A 20,988-nucleotide genomic window follows, 5' to 3' on the forward strand; every position below is an offset into this window, starting at 1 on the left:
GAAAACCTCTGTTCCAGGGTATTTCTCCCTCAAGCTGATGCTTAGAAGTCTTTCCCACTTTACCTTTGGACAATACCTGTTTATGCTCCAGATAGTGTAGACAGAATGCTACATACCAAGCATGGAAAGCATAACGAGAGAATGCAAAATCCACATGAAATAGGCAAGAACCTTAGGCATTGCCAGACCAGATGCTTCAAACTCATTTAATAGTCATGCCCTTCTGTCAGTAAAACCAAGGAATGTCAAGGGGTGCTAGGAATATCTTTTCAGCATTTCTACAGATTGCAATTGAAGTCCCAAAATTCTTGAGGTGGGGGCGGGGGATGTCAGTTCAAAAATGTAGATGTGTCCATTGTTTCATTGCAGATGAGAATTGAGCCCGTCGGAGCTTTCAACAAGTGGAAATATTTCCAAGTGTTTTATTTTCTGAGGAGTCAGCATTTTTCTTAAGCAGCATTGATGCATATTGATGTATGCTACTAGACAGGTGATAGATTGACACTGACCTCTGCATTTGTGGAGAAGTAGTAAGTAACATACCTAAGCATCCTAAGACTCAAATCAATAGACCTTTGCCATAGTGTAAGCGTTTAGTTAAGAACATCTTTGATAAGGCGATTGAAACAACTCTCAGTAAGCAAATGATTTAAGCACAGATGCGTTGCATTAAGTACAAGGGTAAGTGTAATTTAAGTTAATGGAAACAACGTTTTTCTTTAAACAAGGGTTAAGTTAGTATCTTAAGGAGAAGGTAGTACACTGAATCAGGGTTCCCCCACTCAAGCCTATCGAATAATATCTATATAGTAGATGTCAGTTGTTCAAGCATTTTATGTATATTAATAATCTCGTAAATTATTTTCTGATCATGCCTCCAGCTATTTAACAAACAAAATACTGTTCAAGTGACATTGTGGTTCGGTCTTTGTGTACTCATTTGTTTATTCCCTCAAGGCAGTTTATATATGGGGTACATCAGTGTATAACTGTACAGTGTAACCGCTACTGGGATGTATCTAAGATCTGCCTTTCAAGAGAGGAAGGGCTCCACTCACAGAAGGTCCCCCTGCCTTATTTTTGGAGATCCCCCTTCCCCACATACCACAGCTCACCCCTATTCAGCAGGGTCTCCTGACTCTCTGTGTAATATTTTCAGGGGGCTGGAGGGGCTGCCACGGGAAAGGGGGTGAGGAAGTTACTTCCATCAGCGCAGTTGATCCAACGTAAATCTGGCTCCAACCCTATGTCAATGAAGGATGGGCTCACACATGCAAGTTCCAGTAATTTGCTTGATGTGAATGATCATGTGCATGTGTATATATCCACGTAGAGAAATATTAGTGCAAGCCATGTGGCCATTTCTCCATTCACAGCTGTATTTTTTCCAGACACTCTAAAAATGAGAGATTGTCTCCATAATCAACCACCAGAATTATGTGGACATTTCTCCATGTCAAGGAGAAACAAGGACATTTCCAGGAGAAATAAGTCATCCACCATAGTAGTCTACTCAGGCTATAGAACATTTTTCATTGAAGACCATAGTAATCTGCATGCCTACTGCATGGCAACCCAAAGCCCCTGATTCCACCTCTTTGGGCATTCAGTAAACCAGACTCCACATGTCATGCTTCTGGGAGCAAGAATCAACCCTGTATGTGGGAAGGAGCCATAGCTCAGTGGTCATCATCATCATGGCGATCACTCGTGACCCGTGATCATCATGGCGATCACTCGAGTAAGATTGTCTTCCACAGATAGAGTCTATATAGATAACTCTTTAAAAGGATTAGACAGATTCATAGAAGATAGGTCAATCAACAAATTAATTTCTAGCAGTGGGTCTGCAGGTGGCTGTAAAGGCCGATTCTGGATCTACACAGCCCCCCACAGTGAGGACAGTTTTCTAGGTGGAAGGCGGTCATGGTGAGGGTTTGCTTGACGTGCCTTCTGCTGAGCTCATTTCTCCCTTTCGCTCTGTACTCGTGCTTCTTCAGAGTCCATAGTGCCTTTAATATAGGCTGACCTCCAGTTGGAACGCTCATGAGTTACAGCTTCCTAGTTCTCAATGCTTATGTTACTTTTTTTAGATTAGCTTTAAGAACATCTTTAAATCTCTTTTGCTGTCCACAAATATTCCATTTTCCATTCATAAGTTGGGAATAGAGTAACTGCTTTGGAAGACGACAATCACGCATTCGAACAACATGGCCGATCCAGCGAAGTTGATGTTGGAGAATCATTGTTTCAACACTGGTGGTCTTTGCTTCTTCCAGTATACTCACATTAGTCCGTCTGTCTTCCCAAGTAATTTGCAAAATTTTTTGGAGCAGCGTTGGTGGAATTTTTCGAGAAGTTGGGAGTGGCGTTTGTAGATGGTCCATGTTTCACAGGCGTACAGTAAGGTTGGTAGTACGATGGCTTTGTAAACAAGCATTTTGGTCTCCCTGCGAATGTCCCGATCCTCAAACGCTCTACGCTTCATTCGGGAGAATGCTACAGTCACAGAGCTCAGGCGATGCTGAATTCCAGCGTCGACGTCGGCTTTTGTGGAGAGATGGCTGCCAAGATAAGAAAAGTGATTGACATTTTCCAGCATCACACTGTTAAGCTGGATTGATGGTGCTACAGAGGGATTGGTTTGTGCTTGCTGGTAAAGCACTTTGGGTTTTTTGATGTTAAGCGAGAGGCCGAGCTTTTCATATGCTTCTGCGAAGATGTTTAGGATGGTTTGGAGATTTTCCTCTGAATGTGTGCAGGTTACGTTATCATCAGCATATTGAAGTTCTATGACAGAGGATGTAATTACCTTACTTTTTGCTTTCAGCCTACTGAGATTAAAAAGTTTTCCATCTGTTCGATATATGATTTCTACACCAGTGGGAAGTTTCCCTTCAACAAGGTGTAGAATTATAGCGATGAAGATAGCAAACCTTGTGCTCAGTGGTAGAGCACTGAAGGTCCCAGTTTCAATCCCTGGATCTCCAGTAAGGGCTAGAAGAGAAATCCTGCCTGAAACTCTGTAGAGTTGCTACTAGTCAGTGCTGACACTATTGGGCTAGATGGACCAATGGTCTAACTTGATACTCATGAGGAAGTGTGGAGGCCAGGAAGTGGGCAGCAAGGAGGAAGGAGCTGGGTGAAAGTGAATCCAGCTGGGTTGGATTTCTCCCTACCTTCCCCCTCAGTTTCCACTCAGTCCACACGTAGCAGCAGTTTTCATTACTTGCCACTGCCCCAAACTGGCAAGTGAGGGCAAAAGATAGGGAAGAGGAGATGGGTCCAGAGAGCTGGATAGAGCCTTTAGTCTCAATACAGCATTTGGTCATTTGAGACTTCAACACTTCAGGCTCTGCCTTCTATACAGCCTGCTTAAATCAGACTACATTATTTACCTAATCACTGGGCTTTTGAACAATCTAAGTGTTAAGCATATTTGTAATCAATTAAAAATTGACATTGCCTTATGTTAATTTCCCCTTGTTCAGGAATCTAACTAAGGGTCTGTATATCCAAATGGCCATTCATTGATCTTTCCCCTTCTTCCCCAAAAGACATGCAATGCAAACCTGGGCATAGACTTCCCATTTTCATACTTTCCTGAATCTATCAGCTCCCTAGTTCAACACTTTTGACTATGCTGTCAGAATGCTAAGTACCAGCAAGGGCTTTTTTAAAGCTTGTTATATCTAGATCACTGTATATCTTAACCAGAATTCAATAATTCTGCTAGTAGCTCACTATTGTGATCAATGGTTCTGTCATGTGCATTAAAGGAGTGCTCATATAGATCTAAACATATGAAATTCATAGTGGGGAAGCCCCTAGGTGGTTTGGAATTAAAGGAGAAAGAGCAAAAGTTGAATGAACACATTTTAGATGCTTTCATACAGACATACTACTTGATCAGGGTAAACCACAAGAAAGCCAGAAGCCCCTGGAAATGCATGGTCACGAGAAATTGTATTTTTGTGTGGAAACTACTTATGGCTCCTTAAAATCCTGGGGCATTATGGGACACAACATAATCTAATGCAGCAGATTTATGTTGATGGGGTCAAGGTTCTCAGCAAAGTTTAAAGGTCTTCTGGATTGATTCAAGATTAAACTGCAAACAGCAACAAAGCAGTGCATTTTAAAATAATTTGTTGCATTTCACACACCATAGTAACTATGGGTGAGGACCGAGGGAGCATTAAGGCAGTAGTTTTGATGGGGTCTACACATGCACAGGTGTGCACACTGTGAGCCAGGCTTCACAATTTTACACAAGACACACATTCCAGTGACAGAATGTAGGTTCAGCAAAGGAATCATGGATACAATGAATCATCTATAGTGAAACTGCTGATCCCAGGTTGAAACCATGGTCATACGCAGGGCTCGGGGGGTGAGAAGGAATCAGTCCTTTCATGTCCCCATTCAGTGACACAACAGCCTTGGAATAAGCTGAGCTCTTTTCTGGTTTGTTTATTTTTTGGTGTGTGTTGCCTGACGCAACACAGAGTAAGATCTGAAGTATTCATACAGATCTTTCACATGGACCAACTGCAATTCTACTATATCATTTCATGTTTGAGGGGAGGGATTGCAAAAGTTCCCCTGTACCAAAATCTCCCTCTACATAGCAAAGTAGCATGTCATGGTAAAGACTGGGATACAGCCCTTTTTCCTGACATGCTAGCTTCATGAAGAGGAAGTCTTTGACAAGGGGGAGCATTCAATCATGATGTGGTCTACTTTCAGTGATATATCTGAATGGACAGTGAACCATAAGAGTGCAAGGATAAAAATTACCATGAAGTTTCCTAGTCTGGTCCACCATAGAAATCAGATTGCCAGACCCAAGGCAGCTGCTTCCAAATTAGACAAGGGCCTCTTAACTGAGGCTAAAAAAACAACAGAAGTCTCATGGCATCTTAAAAGACTGACTAATTGTACTCTTTCAGACCATGGATTCCGATGATGCTCTGTGATTTAGCCTGAGTTGCAGGGTTCTGCTTTGGTCCAATCTTTAGCAGGGGCCAGTTTAAGTCTGTTTTAGCAGCCTCAAGCTGCAACAACGTGGGAATGGCTGTGGCAGCCAAGTGTTCTCAGTGCCAGAGTCCCAAGATGGCAAGGCAACCTCCTCTGGACACAGAGGAGCTGACCGCTGGGATCTTCCTGGGGCACTGAAAGCCTCATGATTCCTTTCTGTGACCAAATGCTCTTCCTGAGTTCTTAACTCTGGAACCTCCTCAGATGACAAGGCGTTGGGATCCTCTGAGGATGAGGGTCCAGGTCCATAACACTAGTTTGATAGTCAGGAGCCTACTTTAGCCAATGTGTTCTTTGGACAATGAAGATGATGGGTTTTAATATGCACATACACATAAAGAGATCTATAGGTGGGAACTGTTATGAAAAGAGAGACTAAAAATGAGCCATGCATGCATCAAATGAGATTTGCTCACAAGGGGTGGACAAAACCTTAAATGGAGACTGAGTCAGGCACACCTATTCCTTGTTAATTTGCACAATAGCATAGGTGAAATCATGACTGGTGGTAGTGATTTGACCAATTTAGATCTCCATTCAAAAGAAATGTTGTCCAATCTGTCTGTATGTGAACTGCAGTTCAGTAGCCTCACTAACACAGGTAACCTCACTTAACATGACGACTGTTCTAGGATTTAGCTGCAGCAGTAACAATGAATTTAATCAATGTGATTAATATATTCTTTGGAGATTTAAAAGGTGAACTTCAAAAATGCCCACTGTGAAAAGATGTGTAATGTTGATAGCCCTTTAAAAAATAATTTTTGTGCATCTCATGATTGATTACATGCATTTAAAGATGACCTTCCAAAAATAAATGAGATGTCTGTTACTTAGTCAACTGTTACTTTCATTAAGGAACCACAGAATGGTATCTAAATATTAGATTGTGTGGTATTTATTCTAGAGTGGTGGTAGATTGATTAATTCATCAGTTAAGAGCATGAGACTAACTCATCTTTAACCATTTGGCAGCCCCACTCCTCTATACCTGAGAGGAGGAACTTAGTTGCCACACTCCTGTGGATCCAGCCCACATGAGTTCAGTAACATTACAATGCAACAGATCATGGCACTTCCCATACTGGTGTTCTCCACCCTTTATTTGTACCATTACTGGAGTGGTGTTGCATAGACTACTGTTCATCTATTCATCAAACTATCCATCCATCTATTCTAGTATTGTCTATTCTGCCTGGCACTGACTCTCCAGGGACTTAGGCAGAAGTCTTTCCATATATCCCTATCCCTATCTATCTGTCAAACTGGAAGCGCCATGGATCAAGGGGATCTTCTGCATGTCAAGTGTGTTCTTTACCACTGAACCATTACACTCCTACCCAGTATTGGATGGAGTCATGGATGGAGTCATGGTGTAGAGCCGCCTTCCCCAACTTGGTCCCAAATTGGGACCCTAGCAGAGTTAGAGTTGGCCCACAGGCCTGAGGTTTCCCTCCCCTGGTCTCCATGATGGTGGCAAAGGGCTTACATTGCTCCTCGACACACATTATTATAGTATAACGGTAGCTGCATATATGAATGAGAGTTTAGCTGGTGAGATGAATATCGGGAAGGCAGAAGAAAGTAAAGAAATCTTCCCTGGCATTGTCCTGCTACATCTTGTCCTTGATTTAATCAGGAGTGGGAACTGTCCATTAGATATGAGGGAGAAAACATAGAATTTGGCTTCTCTGTTATTATCAGCAGTGGGAGTTTGGGCTGTACTCTTGGCTGCAATCCAGACATGTTATTTATTATGTTTGTATACTGCCCTTCTTCCAAGCTGCTCTGGGAAGCAGTCATTGGCTTCCTCTGATTTTATCTTCCAAATGGCCCTGTGAAGTAGCCTAGGCTGACAAATGGTGACTTGGCCAAGGTCACCCAGGGTTCTCTGTGGCAGAGTCGAGATTTGAAACCCAGATATTCCTAGTCCAAGTCCAACCCTCCATCCACCAACCCACTCTGGCTGTATATATAGAATATACACAGTAACACTGCCGAGAGAATCCACAACTTTCAGAGTATATGTGCAGATGTCCCACTAAAGAAGCTGAGTCATGCCAGTTGGTTTTTAAGTAGAGCCTCCATGCAGAATCTTGTACATCACACTTTCCTTATGTTTTGACCTTTTTCTGCATGCATAATACAGTGTTCTACAGTGCTTTCTATAGAATGTGCAATGGATCATTGTAAGTGCTAATTGGGGGGAAAATAGATTGCACAAGCCATGCCAGGATTCATAAAATTTATAAGTTGATATAAAATACCAAGTGAGGTGATTAAAGTAAATTAAATACCTCAGCACCACAGTTCTTGTGTTGTTTACTGCAAAGATGACATATATTTAGGAGAGATGCCATTAAAGGCTTAAAGCTGAATAAAATGCCCACAGGTCTTGAAGGATTTTTGTTTGTTTGCTTGTTTGTTTGCAGGCATTATGAATCCCAAACATGATGCATCATTAACTTTTAGGGGTAATTTTTACTGGCAACAACAAAGAAGAACAAAGTTACAAAGTATCTCACCCAAAAGAGGGGGGGGGAAACCCATTAATTTCTCATGGGCCTAGATCTAAAGGGTGTTGCATCATCTTCCACACATGTATGCAAGGGGTTTTTCAGCCTCTCCCTTCCACAAGCAGCCTCCTCTACTCCTCAAAAAGCCACCCGAAGGCTGTGATACCCTCTGGAATGGCACTCCAGGAGGTTTGAGTGGCTGCTACCGGAAAGGAATATCCGCAAGCCAATATTTATGCACCTTCCTCTTTGGATCTGGTCTGGCAGTGGCATTACGGAAAACTGGCAGCCCAACTGTAACAATTACAGTTATTGGGACAGGAAATAGTTCTCCTGGTGGTTCCACATGGACCTATGGTCCATCTGAAGTCCACTCAAGAGTGGAGCCTTCATTGTAATGGCTCACTTTCTGTGGAACTCCCTGCCTGTTGATGTCAGGCAGTCACTGATCCTGTTTTGCTTTCGGTGCCTGCTGAAGATATTTTTACTTAAGACTTCCCTGATTGACCAGCTACGGTTTTATTGATATAATAGGTTTTAAATATTCTAAATCTGTATTTTGATTCTTTATCTTTCTTTTATTGTTCACCACTTGGGAATCTTGCTAGATGCAGAGCGGTATATAAATCCTGTTAAATAAATCAATAGCACTTAAAGCGAAAATATTCCACAATTTCGCAGTAGAAAATAGGTTAACCCAACCTTTCCTTATTCTGAATAGTTCTAATCTAGAGTGTTGTTTAGAGAATGAAAACCAAATCAAGTGCTCAGACGCATGCCATGTTATTTAAATAACTAATTTATAAAAGACAGTGTGGCTAGATAGGGAGCTAACTGATAACCGATTCCTATTGGACAGACTGAAAGACAAATCAATCCTGATAACTACCAGCTCACAACAGCTCTGTTGGCTCAGGGATGATCAGCAATTGCATAGGGTATTCAGGATTTTCAAGGGAAAAGTAGACGCATCATCTGTTTATGATGCTTGCTTTTGAACACCGGGAGCCCAACAGTATCCCATGTGTTACTTCTTCAGTGTACCCCTCAGTTTGGAATTGCATTCAATGGCAAAAAAAAAGCTTCACGGCAAAAATATTCCATTAAGTGAAGATTTGAAGCATAAGTGTGACAACTAAAATGCAAAAACAAAAAAACCATCCAACCCTGAGCAATTGCTTCATTGCTCACTTTTGCATTTCCTTGCCGCTGGGTATTTTAATTGTCCTGATCTTAAACCTTAATTTGGCACTTAATGTCACTGTTGAAATCCTCTGTGTTTTTGGAGTGTCAGAACCTAGTAAACCATGCTTAAGTATTGCAAAATGACGCAAGCTGGGAAGTTCTCTCTTGCTGTGGAACGTATTTATTTATTTATTTATTTCTATAGCCCAATAGCCGAAGCTCTCTGGGCGGTTCACAAAAACTAAACCCAAAAAGCACATAGCAGGGTTGTTCAGGTGTAATGCCAAATCATAGAGAGGTGCTTCTCTCTTTTTAGCCTCAGTGAGGGGAGGGTGAATTTAGGAAATCAAGCATCTAGGAGGGGAAGTTTTCAACCGCCCCTATTTGTGCACGGTGGTCCTGATCTGGATAGGGGGCTGTGCACTTACTTATAAGTAAAAAAGGAAGAGAGGGTAAGTAAGCTTCACACTATGTATTCAACATATCATGTAGTTTAGCCAACAAGCTGCTAGGAATTGTACCCTTTGGTCCATGCACCAGTGCATTATGGGTTCATCCATTTCATTTCAACCCACTGACTGCAGTCTGAGGGGCAACAACTGCTGTCTTTAACTCCAAGTAGCTGTAAGCTTTTGTTTGAGCAGAAAGGTAGGCTAACAAAATTTCAACTCATTTTTACACATGCAACTTCAACTTCAGTTCCAAGTGTTCCATGAGGGGAAAAATAGTAATTTCATCAAAAAAGAGAACAGAGACAAAACATTTCTGCATGTACACAGTGTGGGGTGGCAGAAATAGAAGTTCTGCTGTAGATTTTCTTCATGCATTCCATAAAGTGTTCTCGTATGTGGAGGCAATCTCTCTAGTTTCTTGCAACCCTGGAAACCCCAGCATGAAGAATAACCTAATTGTTGTTCTGCAGCCTTTTCAGCTCATCTACGGTAGAGTTATAGGAAAGCTAGCCCTGTCTGTGACAGGAGAGATTCCTTCCTTCCCTAACCATCCCTGATGAATACACAAACATTCCTAGACACCATGAATTATAAAACGGATTGGGGATAGAGTGGAGAATCAGTTAATAAGATTCTGAGGGACTTCCTGACTGCAGAAACACTGTACCCTGAGAAAGAATTGTGATACCTGCTATAATCTTCATTCATTAAATATTTGCGAGGACGAACATTATATATGCACGAGTCCAGCTGATCTCATTCGCAACTGCATGCAAATGATTACATCCTAACTAAGGCATCAGTTTCTTAGAAGGTTAGATTTGAAATTTAGATCCATTCATTTGAAGTTAACTTTGGATATAGATGCTGCTGTTTCAGTTTGCATACCCTGTCCCCCACCGCCCCAGCTCAGAATTCTATTCTCCTTCTTTCTCACCTTTTAAATTTAAAGAAGATAGTTTCATTTTTTTTTAAACTAAAAATTGCTTTTCTTTCAGCTTTTTGCCGGATTATATCAGTGGGGACTTTGACTCTATTATGCCTGAAGTGAAGAAGTATTATACAGCTAAGGTAAGTAAGGTTTTTTTTAAGCCAAAGAACTAACATTTCCTGGAAAACGTCTTTAATGCTCACTTGGCTAGGGCTTTGGGAAAATATATCACCTTATAGCATTGATTTTCAAACTGTATTCTGAATAAGGAACTCTGAGTTCCTTTGAAACTTACACATCAAGGGAGGGATGGGTGAACCAGCCTAGTATTGGTCCATATCACTTTTGCATATGTTCATCCATAAGTTCATTCTGTCTTGTTTCTGCATTAATCTTTTGCGACTAATTTCCTCGTTCACACGTGCATGTGAGCTGCCTGATGAATGCAAAACTGTTGCAGAGGCTTGGGGCACACACGATAGAACTGAAGTATAAAGGTTTTTAGTTTTACCATAAATATTTACAGAACGGAAAAGATAGAGTAGCACGCTATTCCCCAGCACTGGACCAGCACGCCATTCCTAATAACAGTAGGGATGTGCGAATTAGCAAAACCCAAACTTGCCGAAGTTCTCCGAAGTCCATTTTGAAGCTTGTTCTGACTCAAGTCCACATCAGATTGCAACTTTTTTTTTACATGAAAATCCATGGGTATTTTCCTGCATATTCTTCCAAATATATGCATCAGTTGTACACATCTTTAAACTGTACACATTCTTCTCCCATTGATTAAAGTGTATTGTGCGCATTTTTCAAAAGTATGTATTTTTTCATGCATATTTTTCAAATGTATGCATGCTGTTGAATGCAATTTTTTTGGTCCGCAAATCACATTGCAAGCTTAGGGATGTATGGACTTCAACCACAAATTGCATCTGAGTCCTTGTTCAGTCTGGAAGGTGTGAACTGGGTAAAAAAAAAAGACCTGGTAAATCCTAATTAAAAATAGACTGGAACAAATTTCTCAAATATCCCTAAATAACAGCGTTAGAGTAAGAACAATGAGAGGCAGGGTGTTTTGGCTTGCCAAATATGGAGCAGGAAAGGTGCTATGGAAATGGTGAAGGGGGTTTGGGGAGGCCTAAGTGCAGTGGGAAGACCTCAGTTTTAGTGACATGGGGTTGGCCATGCAAGGGGCAGATTGAGAGTTATATCAGGAGACAAAGAGGGAAGTAAGGCCAGAATGAGTATATTTACCTTGTTTCAGAGGAAGGACAGATAAAAGGAAGTATTTCTTCACACAGCACATAGTTAAACTATGGAATTCGCTACCACAAGATGTAGTGATGGCCATCAACTTTGGTGGTTTTAAAAGGGGGTTAGACAAGTTCATGGAAGATAAGACTATCTATGGCTACTAGACCTGATTGCTGTATGGTACCCCCAGTATTGGAGGTAGTATCCCAGTTCCTGGGGAACCCTAGAGGGAGGGTGCTGTTGCATTCATGTCCTATTTGTGGCCTTCCCAGAGGCAGCTGATTGGCCACTGCGCAAACAGAATGCTGGCCTCAATAGGCCTTTGGTCTGATCCAGCACAGCTCTTCTTATGTTCTTATGTACCTGGATTACCTGTGTGTAACTATGGCTTTTCAAGTACTCAAGTCAGTCTAGAATGTTCTGGATATCTGATTACTGTAATCTGTTTCTGCTATTCACCGTCCATCTTAGGAACAGATAAACTCCATTAATTTGAATTTGTATGCTTCACACGCTTTTTGTTTATGCAAGCAACTTGGCCAGTTGTAAGTGATGCAGACTGCCGACACTCCATTTCAGTTGCAACATCATGTTGCAAACAGCCATAACCATGGATTTGCAGACTGGAAGTTCATGAATGCCCATTTTTGAAACAGAGACAGAAATAATGTCATCAGGTTCCAAGAGAGGGTTTGCAAATTAAGAGGGAATTGATGAGTTTGAATTTGTACTGCTCCATGCTCATATTTTCAGGATGTGAGCCTCAGTAAGTAACCAGCAGAAACTCTGGAGGAATCTTATGCAAGTCTGACATGTAAAATTTTTCAAGTGCCCAAAGACACATGATGGGATTACATAACTGTAACATTGGAACAGGCCTCACTTTTACCATGGGTACTTACATCAGTTATATCCCGGAGTGCTTACTGATACTAGCCTGGCTTCTTATGCAACCCAGTATGGTTACTTTTGTGAGCTAGTGCAGTGGTAAAGAGACTGAGCTGCCAACCAGAAAGTCCCAATTCAAATCCCACTTCTGTGAACTCAGTGCTTGGCCTTTGGCAAGACACTATACAGATAACAGTACTGACCTACCTTACAGAGTTGTTGGAGGCATAACAACAAAATAGTGTTATTTAAATAGTGGTTAAAGTGCTTTGAACACTTGAAAGTGCTATATATCAGCACTGAATGTTGTTGTTGTTTACTCTTGGCCCTAATCTGCCCTCTTCTTTATACTGCAGCAGTTCCAGGATTAATTCAAAGGGATGTCCTTGAACAACCTGACAGTGGGACATCCCACCACTCCCCACTTCAAGGATCCTGTGCAGTGCCACAGAAGATGCTGGGACTCAGCCCTCAGATTACGCGCAGGCACACTCCATCCAAGTTTTTATCCCAGCATCTTCTGTGACTGTCACATTGGAAGGGATCTTGGAACACACCTAGGAAACACAGTTCATTGGTGTCCCAAAAATATAACCGTCCCAAGCAGCCAGTCTGATTGCTTGTGCAGTTGAGCCAGCCCTTCCAAACCTCATTCTTTTTATTTTTATTCTCTCCCTCCCCCCCTCCCTCCCTCCCTCCCCCCCTCCCTCCCTCCCTCCCCCTTCAGTAAAGCTTCCAGGGTACTTTTCAGGCTGATGGTGAGATGCAGTTCATTTGCATCTAGTGATTACGAACACTGACTTTACTATTTACAGAAATCTTTGAATTTGACTAATTTGAGAAATGTGCATGTGCTAGCTTACATTAAATATTTGCCAAACAAACAAACAAACAAAACAGCCCACCAGATTTGTTTAGCAAATTGGGAAAAGCTTTTTCATTTCATTTCTGATTAAAATCAAGAACTCTAATACAAACTGATTAAATTAGAGTGGAAGTGATAGAATAGGTTGCCTGGTATTCAGTTAAGTTATATATGGGTGGCTGTTGCCTATGCTAGAAAAAGGGAGATGATTAATGGAATAATTGAGAGTGATTGCCTAAAAAGTTGACTATATTTGCTTGAACCAGGAAGTAATTTTGAAAAGTTGTTCATGTCTGAAACTTTAAAAACCTCATAACATTCAATCTTCTGAGTTCATTTCATGCTGACCTTTTACAGATATACTCAGTAAAAGCATGAAATGCCCACATACAGTCTGATAAATACAGCTTTTTCAGAATGTTTAAATGCAGGGACCTGCTGTTTAAACTGTGTTAAGGCACAATCTTATGCACATTTAGACATAAAGAAGTCCCACAACTCCCAACATTCCCCGAATGCTGGGAATTGTAGGACTTTTCTCTGGTTAAACATGCATAGAATTGTGCACTTAGTTGAGCAATCGAGATGGAGCAATGTATGTGTCAGTGGAGGCTGGCGGCTCCAATTTCAGTGGGTTTCAGTCAGAACCAGCCAAAACTGTAAGGTTCAGCACCTTGGATAGCTCCTTTAGAGTTCTGGCTGGTTCAGACTGAAACCCAGAGAGGATGCACAGCCCCACTGAAATCAGAGCTACCAGCCTCCACTGATCTGGATGTGGAGTTAATTACTATCAGTTGGCAAGCTGAAGACTTAAATGGAAGACGATATTCCACTGGTTAAGAAGAGTTTTAAAGGCCACATTCTGTAAGCATTGAATCAAGGATTACTAGTACTAGTGGAGTACTATTTCCCCTCTACTCAGAACTAGTTAGGCCTCATCTGGAGTACTGTGTCCAGTTCTGGGCACCATACTTTAAGAAGGATGCAGACAAACTGGAGAGAGTTCAGAGGAGGGCAACGAAGATGATCAGGGGACTGGAAACAAAGCCCTATGAGGAGAGACTGAAAGAACTGGGCATGTTTAGCCTTGAGAAGAGAAGACTGAGGGGAGATAGGATAGCGTTCTTCAGGTACTTGAAAGGTTGTCATAGAGAGGAAGGCCAGGATCTCTTCTCAATCATCCCAGAATGCAGGACACGGAACAATGGGCTCAAGTTCCAGGAAGCCAGATTCTGGCTGAACATCAGGAAAAACTTCCTGACTGTTAGAGCAATATGACAGTGGAACCAATTCCCTAGGGAGGTGTTGGGCTGTCCCAAACTGGAGGCATTCAAGACGAGGCTGGACAGCCATCTGTCAGGGATGCTCTGACTTGGATTCCTGGATTGAGCAGGGGGTTGGACTCGATGGTCTTGTAGGCCCCTTCCAACCCTACTATTCTATGATTCCATGATTAAACATAGTTAAGGACTTCATGCTTGCCTTGTGCTAGTTTCATACTGTGATAAGCTCTCTGATTCATAACTGTTACATATGCTGTGGATTTCAGCAGCTACTGATGTAAACCTGAATTTTATTTTATTTTATTTTTAGTATTATTGTTTTGTTCTTGATTGTTGCAGTTTGTGTCTAACTGCAGCATGTGGTCTCTTCTGGATTGAACTTCAGTGATACACTTCTTCATTAGCTCCTTGAGCTAAAACTGTCCAGTCCTTGCAAACCTGAATACTATGGACAGATTGGGAGGAAAGAGGTCTGGCAAGCAATATGGGATTGAGGGAGAGAGTAGGAAACAAAGAGGCAGGCAGAATGCAATCCAAGATCAAGATCCCATAGAACTAAGATGGTCAGATACAGGTTTTTCAGAACCCTGCACAGGTCATAGGAAGCAGAAAAATGAATGCTTATATACTCCCTAGACCAGACTACCCTCAGCTTCTGCACCCTTGCTGAGGGGATGGTATCCTTGCCCAGGACCCCTCAGGGACTGAACTCTCCAGTAACAGTGGCTTTGAGGAAGCACCAGAACTAGTCCCTGGTCATTCTGAACTACGGTCCACTGCTTTGGATCTCATATTCCAGGGACCCCAACCCTTTTTCGAACCATGGATGTATTTGGGAATTTGAGATACTGCTGTGGGCACCACCACAAAATGTCTACTCAGTGGATCGCCGCTTTGGTGTTTACCTTTCACGTCTATGGATCTTAGGCTGCATCTTAATCAGCAAAAACTTTTGCTTTGTGTCTGCCGGACACCGCAACGTCTCTTTACTGCGGGATTGTCTAATTCTGCTCATTGCTGGCAGTGCAATACAGTTAATGCTTCTTTTAAACATATGTTTGGGCAATGTCCATTCGTTGCTGCTTTTTGCAGGGAGGTTATTACACAGAAAAATGGTGTTCCGGAATAGTCTTCAATATTCACTAATATACACACTCTTTTAAATTATTCACCTGGAAATTAACAAACGGTCAGCATAAATGGATTATCTCTATCCTTTTGACAGCTCAAAGACTTATATTACAACATTGGAAGGATAAACACTCACCTCCTATAATGCAGTGGCTTGAGGACCTTACAACACTTTCAGTATTTGAAAGGATGGCATATAGACGTCACCTTCAAATAGATACTTATTTGGATATTCGGGCCACTTTTCTTGAAGCCCCACGTATAATTGCTAGAAAGATGTAACCATTTCATACAAATCCACGTATGTATATTTTTAAAATGACGAATATAAAAGTAAGACATAAGAACATCAGAAGAGCCCTACTGGATCAGACCAAGGGTCCATCTAGTCCAACATTCTGTTCATACAGTGGCCAACCAGCTGTCAACCAGGAACCCACGAGCAGGGCATGAGCGTAACAGCACCCTCCCACCCATGTTCCCCAGCAATTGGTGTACATAGGCTCAATGCCTCTGGTACTGGAGGTAGCACATAGTTATCAGGACTAGTAACCATTGATAGCCTTCTCCTCCGGGAATTTGTCCAACCCCTTGAAAGTATTTTCATGTGCCCATGAGCACCACATTGGGGACCTGCAGGCACCATGGTGCCCATGGACACCATGTTGGGGACCCCTGTCCTATCTTATCCATTTAACCCCCAGGGGGTGCCACTGCCCCTTGACTCCAAGGAGTGGACCTTGGACCTCTCTAGCTGTAGCTTCCACTTGTGAGCTGCCTTGCAGGGTTATTGTAAGGGTTATTAAGATGGTGTATGTGTGTTTGTGTGAAGTGCTTCAAACTAGTGCTGTGCCGAAAATTTCTCCCACATTTTTTTAAACTGTTCTCATTCAATTGGATAGAAAACATTGCTTTTGAAAAGAAATTGAAAGGAGGAGACGTTTCAGAGAAATTCTCATGGTTGGGTTCGGGGTTCTTGGGCTTACCTTACTTATGAGGTGGCTGAGGAGTGCACATGAGTGTCCTGTCTGTCACTGTACAATAATCTTTGTGACAGCCTGTAGCCTCCTTGGCTTCCTGCACTCAGTTAAAGCCAGCATGAGGAAGATGTCATGAGGCAATTCCTCCCATGGGGCTTTTTCAGTTCAGGAAGTGCAAGTGGCCTGGGAGCCTGCAAAGCAATGGAAAGATGTGTAATAGAGAGAGAAAACACGCACAGCACTCTGGGCCATCTCACAGTGATTAGGTAAGCTCAAAAACCAAAAGAAATTCAAAATTCTGCCTGAAAAAAGTTGATGCTGTTCCCACCTACAGAAGCAGTGCAATAAACCCAAAACCTTGAGGAAAAAAGAAAGAACCTGTGCTACAACCCCTGCCAGTAGTGAGCCCTATCTGTGAGAAACTATTGGAGAATTTCTTGGCCCCTAAGAGAAATTCGGTGATGTCCCCAAATTTCTCTGCCCAAAAATAGGCTGGAGAATTTTGAGAGGCCGTTTGTGCACAGCTGTGCTTCAAACAATAAAAAGGCATCAAATAAATATGAAGTATTACTACTACTACTATTGTCATAGAGAAGAGACTAAACCATATCCTGCTACTACACTACAAATGTCAAGAGTTCAGTATTGACCAGAACTAGAAGATGCAACATTGATTGAACCAGCTGGAGGAATAGTGACTACAAGGGTGGTGAAGATGGTACAATAAAAAAAAAAATGTTTAAGTAATAACTAGAACACTTCGGCTGGATCTACACTTGCTGCCTTTTTTCGCTTCCAATGAGGTTTCACTGCCCGCCTTTCACACTACACAGTAGCCGCCTCGAATTGGAACCGGAATTTCCCACTTCCGTGCTCCCGCTTTCAGTACCCTAATATCCCGGTATTTCCCCTTAATGTGCTCTGATTTTCTGCCTTTGCTACCATATCCAGTCGTAGTCCCCTCCCCTGCCTGTCCATATGTGGCGGTGGTTGTATTTCCCTCCTGTCCAATCACAGCTCTCAACAGCCCCATGTCTTCTTCCGGCTATTGATCGCATAGCTTCCTCAGCAGCCCATTTCCTTAGCAACAAGCAAAGGGCTGGATGTGCGCGCGCTTGTCTGATCTCGGAAGCTAAGCAGGGTCGGTCCTGGTCAGTGCTTGGATGGGAGACCACCTGCGAATCAGGCTTCCTGCACTGAGCAGGGGGTTATTGTATCCCTTCAAATGAGATTAAGTTTTACCCCCTCCTATCCCCCGCTCTGGATGTGTGTGTTTTTAATTCAGGTGTTATCCTCGCAGAATCGAGGCTTCTCTGCGATATTTTTTTTTTTTCTAATTCAGGCAAGATCTTCGAAGCTTCGAAGTTGTGAAGCATGTCTTCTTGTCTTCTTCCAGCTACCGATCACATAGCTTCCTCAGCAGCCCCTGTCTCCTTAGCAACAAGCAAAGGGCTGGATGTGCGCGCAAACCTCTAAGCTTCGAAGCTCATGCCTCAATTAGGAAAAAAAACATCACGGAGAAGCCCCGATTCTGCGAGAATAACGCCTGAATTTAAAAAAAAAAACATCCAGAGCAGGGGATAGGAGGGGGTAAAACTTGGTCTCATTTGAGGGGATACAACAACCCCCTGCTCAATGCAGGAAGCCTGATTCCCAGGCGGTCACCCATCCAACTACTGACAAGGGCCGACCCCACTTAGCATCCGAGATCAGACAAGCGCGCGCAGGAAAACACCACAGCGCTCGAGTGTGAACTGAGCTTGCGCATTTGATGAAGCATTGCAACGGGGAAAATGGGTGAGTGTGGATAATCACGTTTTAATGCAAGAGCGTTTAACCCGATGGGACACCGAATTCATTGCAATGGCGGGCACAATGTAGATCAGCCCTTCGTGGTAAACAGACACACCTATAATATACAAGTTTGACCACTAATGTGCAGCCCCTTGTTTCCTGGCTATCATGAAGGATGTGTTTAGGAAGGGCCTATATTCCACTGTTATCAGTACCACTGCATCCTGGGATGTTAAGTGTGGGTGGAGTTACAGAAGCAGCTGCTTACTACACATTGTCCATTCGGTTAAATGCACATATGGAAACATGGTCGCTGCTTGAAAAATGTAGCACTCCAGTGAGACTTAGGGGCTCAATCCTATGTATTTTTAACCAGAAAAAAGTCCTACAACTCCCAGCATTCCCCAGCCAGCCATGGTGGCTGGGGAATGCTGGGAGATGTAGGACTTTTTTCTGTCTAAACATCCATAGGATTGTGCCTTAAATTCATCTGTAGTCTCTAGGGAATAACATCCAGGACCATCAGACCCATTGCGGTATTAATGAATACATTAAGCTACATGTAGCATTGTTATTAATATCCCCTTATTCAAAAACCCCAAAGCTAATCAGTGGATGCATAAGTTCCTTGTGAACCTTTAAGTCAACTTGCTTTTCGTTCAGATATCAGCAATATTATATGAAGATTATATAGCAGCTAGTTTTAGTCTTTGGACAGAGTATCAATCATATAAGTGGTGTAGAGGGCAAATGGTATACACTTGATTATTCTTGATTCCTGCTTATCTTTCCTGGTTATTATGTAGAGTAGGGGACTTAAAGAGTAAAGCTGCTTATGAATAAAGTTTAATGGGAGGTTTTTCACTTGTTGATTTACTATCAGTGAAGTATTAGAAGTGTTTTGCTGGAGGAGTCTTCCATTGGAACCATTTCTATTAGTCTATGTCTAGCCTATTGCAGAAAGAAAACCCCAAGGATACTTGTGGCACCTTAAAAACAAACAAATTTCTTATGGCCTTCATGGACAAGAGTCCACTTCATCTGATGCATGAAGTGTTAACCTAAGTTGGCAGGTACATGTGTATATACTTGCACATTCGGCAACACAAATCAAACACAATTGTAATTAATAGCAGATAGCCTACTATCACTTGCTGAGCATTTTGTTGAACATGAGTTCTGAATAGGGATGCTGGAGAAATTAGAGGTGGACTAAAATGAGCTCGGATTTCTAAGAATCCGACCTGCAGAATCTGCTGTAGAGCAATCCCCTCAGGCCACGCTGAGTCCGTGGACTTTTGGATGATTTTTTTACTTTACTGAAATTTACTTATATAAATGCATAAGAAAATATGTAAGTTTCTACTGAAGAAACGTTGAATGGAATGAGAATGGAATGGAATGGAATGGAAACACTAAATGTTATGTACTGAGGTAAATTATGTAAGAAAGGAAAGGTTCCTCCTGTGCAAGCACCGGGTCATTACTGGCCCCTAGAGGGACGCCACTTATGCTGGCGTTTTCATGGCAGACTATAGCAGGGTGGTTTGCCATTGCCTTCCCCAGTCGTGACTACCTTTCCCCCAGCAAGCTGGGTACTCATTTTACCGACCTCGGAAGGATGGAAGGCTGAGTCGACCTGAGCCGGCTACCTGAGACCTGGCTTCCGCTGGGATCGAACTCAGGTCGTGGGGAGAGTTTCGGTTGCAATACTGCCGCCTACCGCTCTGCGCCACACGAGGCTCTTAAATTATGTAAATACTTACGTAATTATTTATATATTTTTCTGCATGACAAAAAAAAAAATACACATCCACCTGTGAGCGGATGACAGAACAAAAGGCCCTGACAATCTGCAAAACGCAGAAGGAGCGGATTTTACACAGTCCTTACGCCCCTAGTTCTGAAATGTCCTACACTTAAGAATCAATGGTGGGTTCCCAAAATGAAGCTAATTCTCACTTAACTAAGTGGAACAAACGAATTTGCATCCCATGTCTTGAATTCCAGTGCTCTCTTTTTTGTTTGAAGAGGTTCAGTCATGAACTGATTCCATTCAATTTCCATTTCAGATTAAGCTGTCACTGTTTAAAACATTTTATGGATGTAATTTGCTTTCATTGCAATGCTTTCCAAATTTTGGTATTACAAACTAGCAGAAAAGAGTGCCTTTAAAAAAAAAAGTAAAGCTGGATTGAATATGGATTGAATAGGTTGAATATTACTTCCCCACTTTCACAGCCCCATTTTCAGGCTGCAAAACTGGAGTGGAGGAGAGGATTTTGATTATTTTCTCAGAAAAACTCAGAATTTTCTGGGGTAGAGAGGCTTACCAGGAAAGCAACACCAACAGAACCTTCTTTGTTAAACTTAGGGTGCAATCCTATGCATGTTTAGACAGGAAAAGTGTACTGTACCTACCACTGATACTCAACAAAGTCCTACAACTACCAGCATTCCCCAGCCAACCATGCTGTAGGACTTTTGTAGGGCTTCTTTTCTTTAGTTATAATACTTGTTATAGTACAAATTCTGAGTGTGAAGGAAGCTATCCATCTGTAAGTAGCAAAAAACAAAGCAAAAAACCTAATAACGTATGATTTTATATATTATGCTTCATAATGAGAGTACTGGTTCCCCTCTACTCAGCACTGGTTAGGCCTCAT

The 20,988-nt window shown here is 42.1% G+C and overlaps 1 protein-coding gene across 12 annotated transcripts in view; it reads left to right on the forward strand.

Moving 5' to 3' along the window:
- The window catches only part of TPK1 (thiamin pyrophosphokinase 1), a 417,079-nt gene that overhangs the window by 173,915 nt on the left and 222,176 nt on the right, over positions 1 to 20,988 (forward strand). For all 12 annotated transcript variants that reach the window (XM_084857754.1, XM_084857759.1, XM_084857756.1 and 9 more), the window contains one exon: positions 10,192 to 10,264. In XM_084857754.1, the coding sequence (XP_084713880.1) occupies positions 10,192 to 10,264 (73 nt within the window). The remainder of the gene's footprint in view (positions 1 to 10,191; positions 10,265 to 20,988) is intronic.

The sequence above is a fragment of the Heloderma suspectum genome, chromosome 5 (assembly GCF_057233095.1).
Source record: "Heloderma suspectum isolate Gila_16-S chromosome 5, 16-S_ref, whole genome shotgun sequence".
NCBI classification, from domain to species: Eukaryota; Metazoa; Chordata; class Lepidosauria; order Squamata; family Helodermatidae; genus Heloderma; species Heloderma suspectum.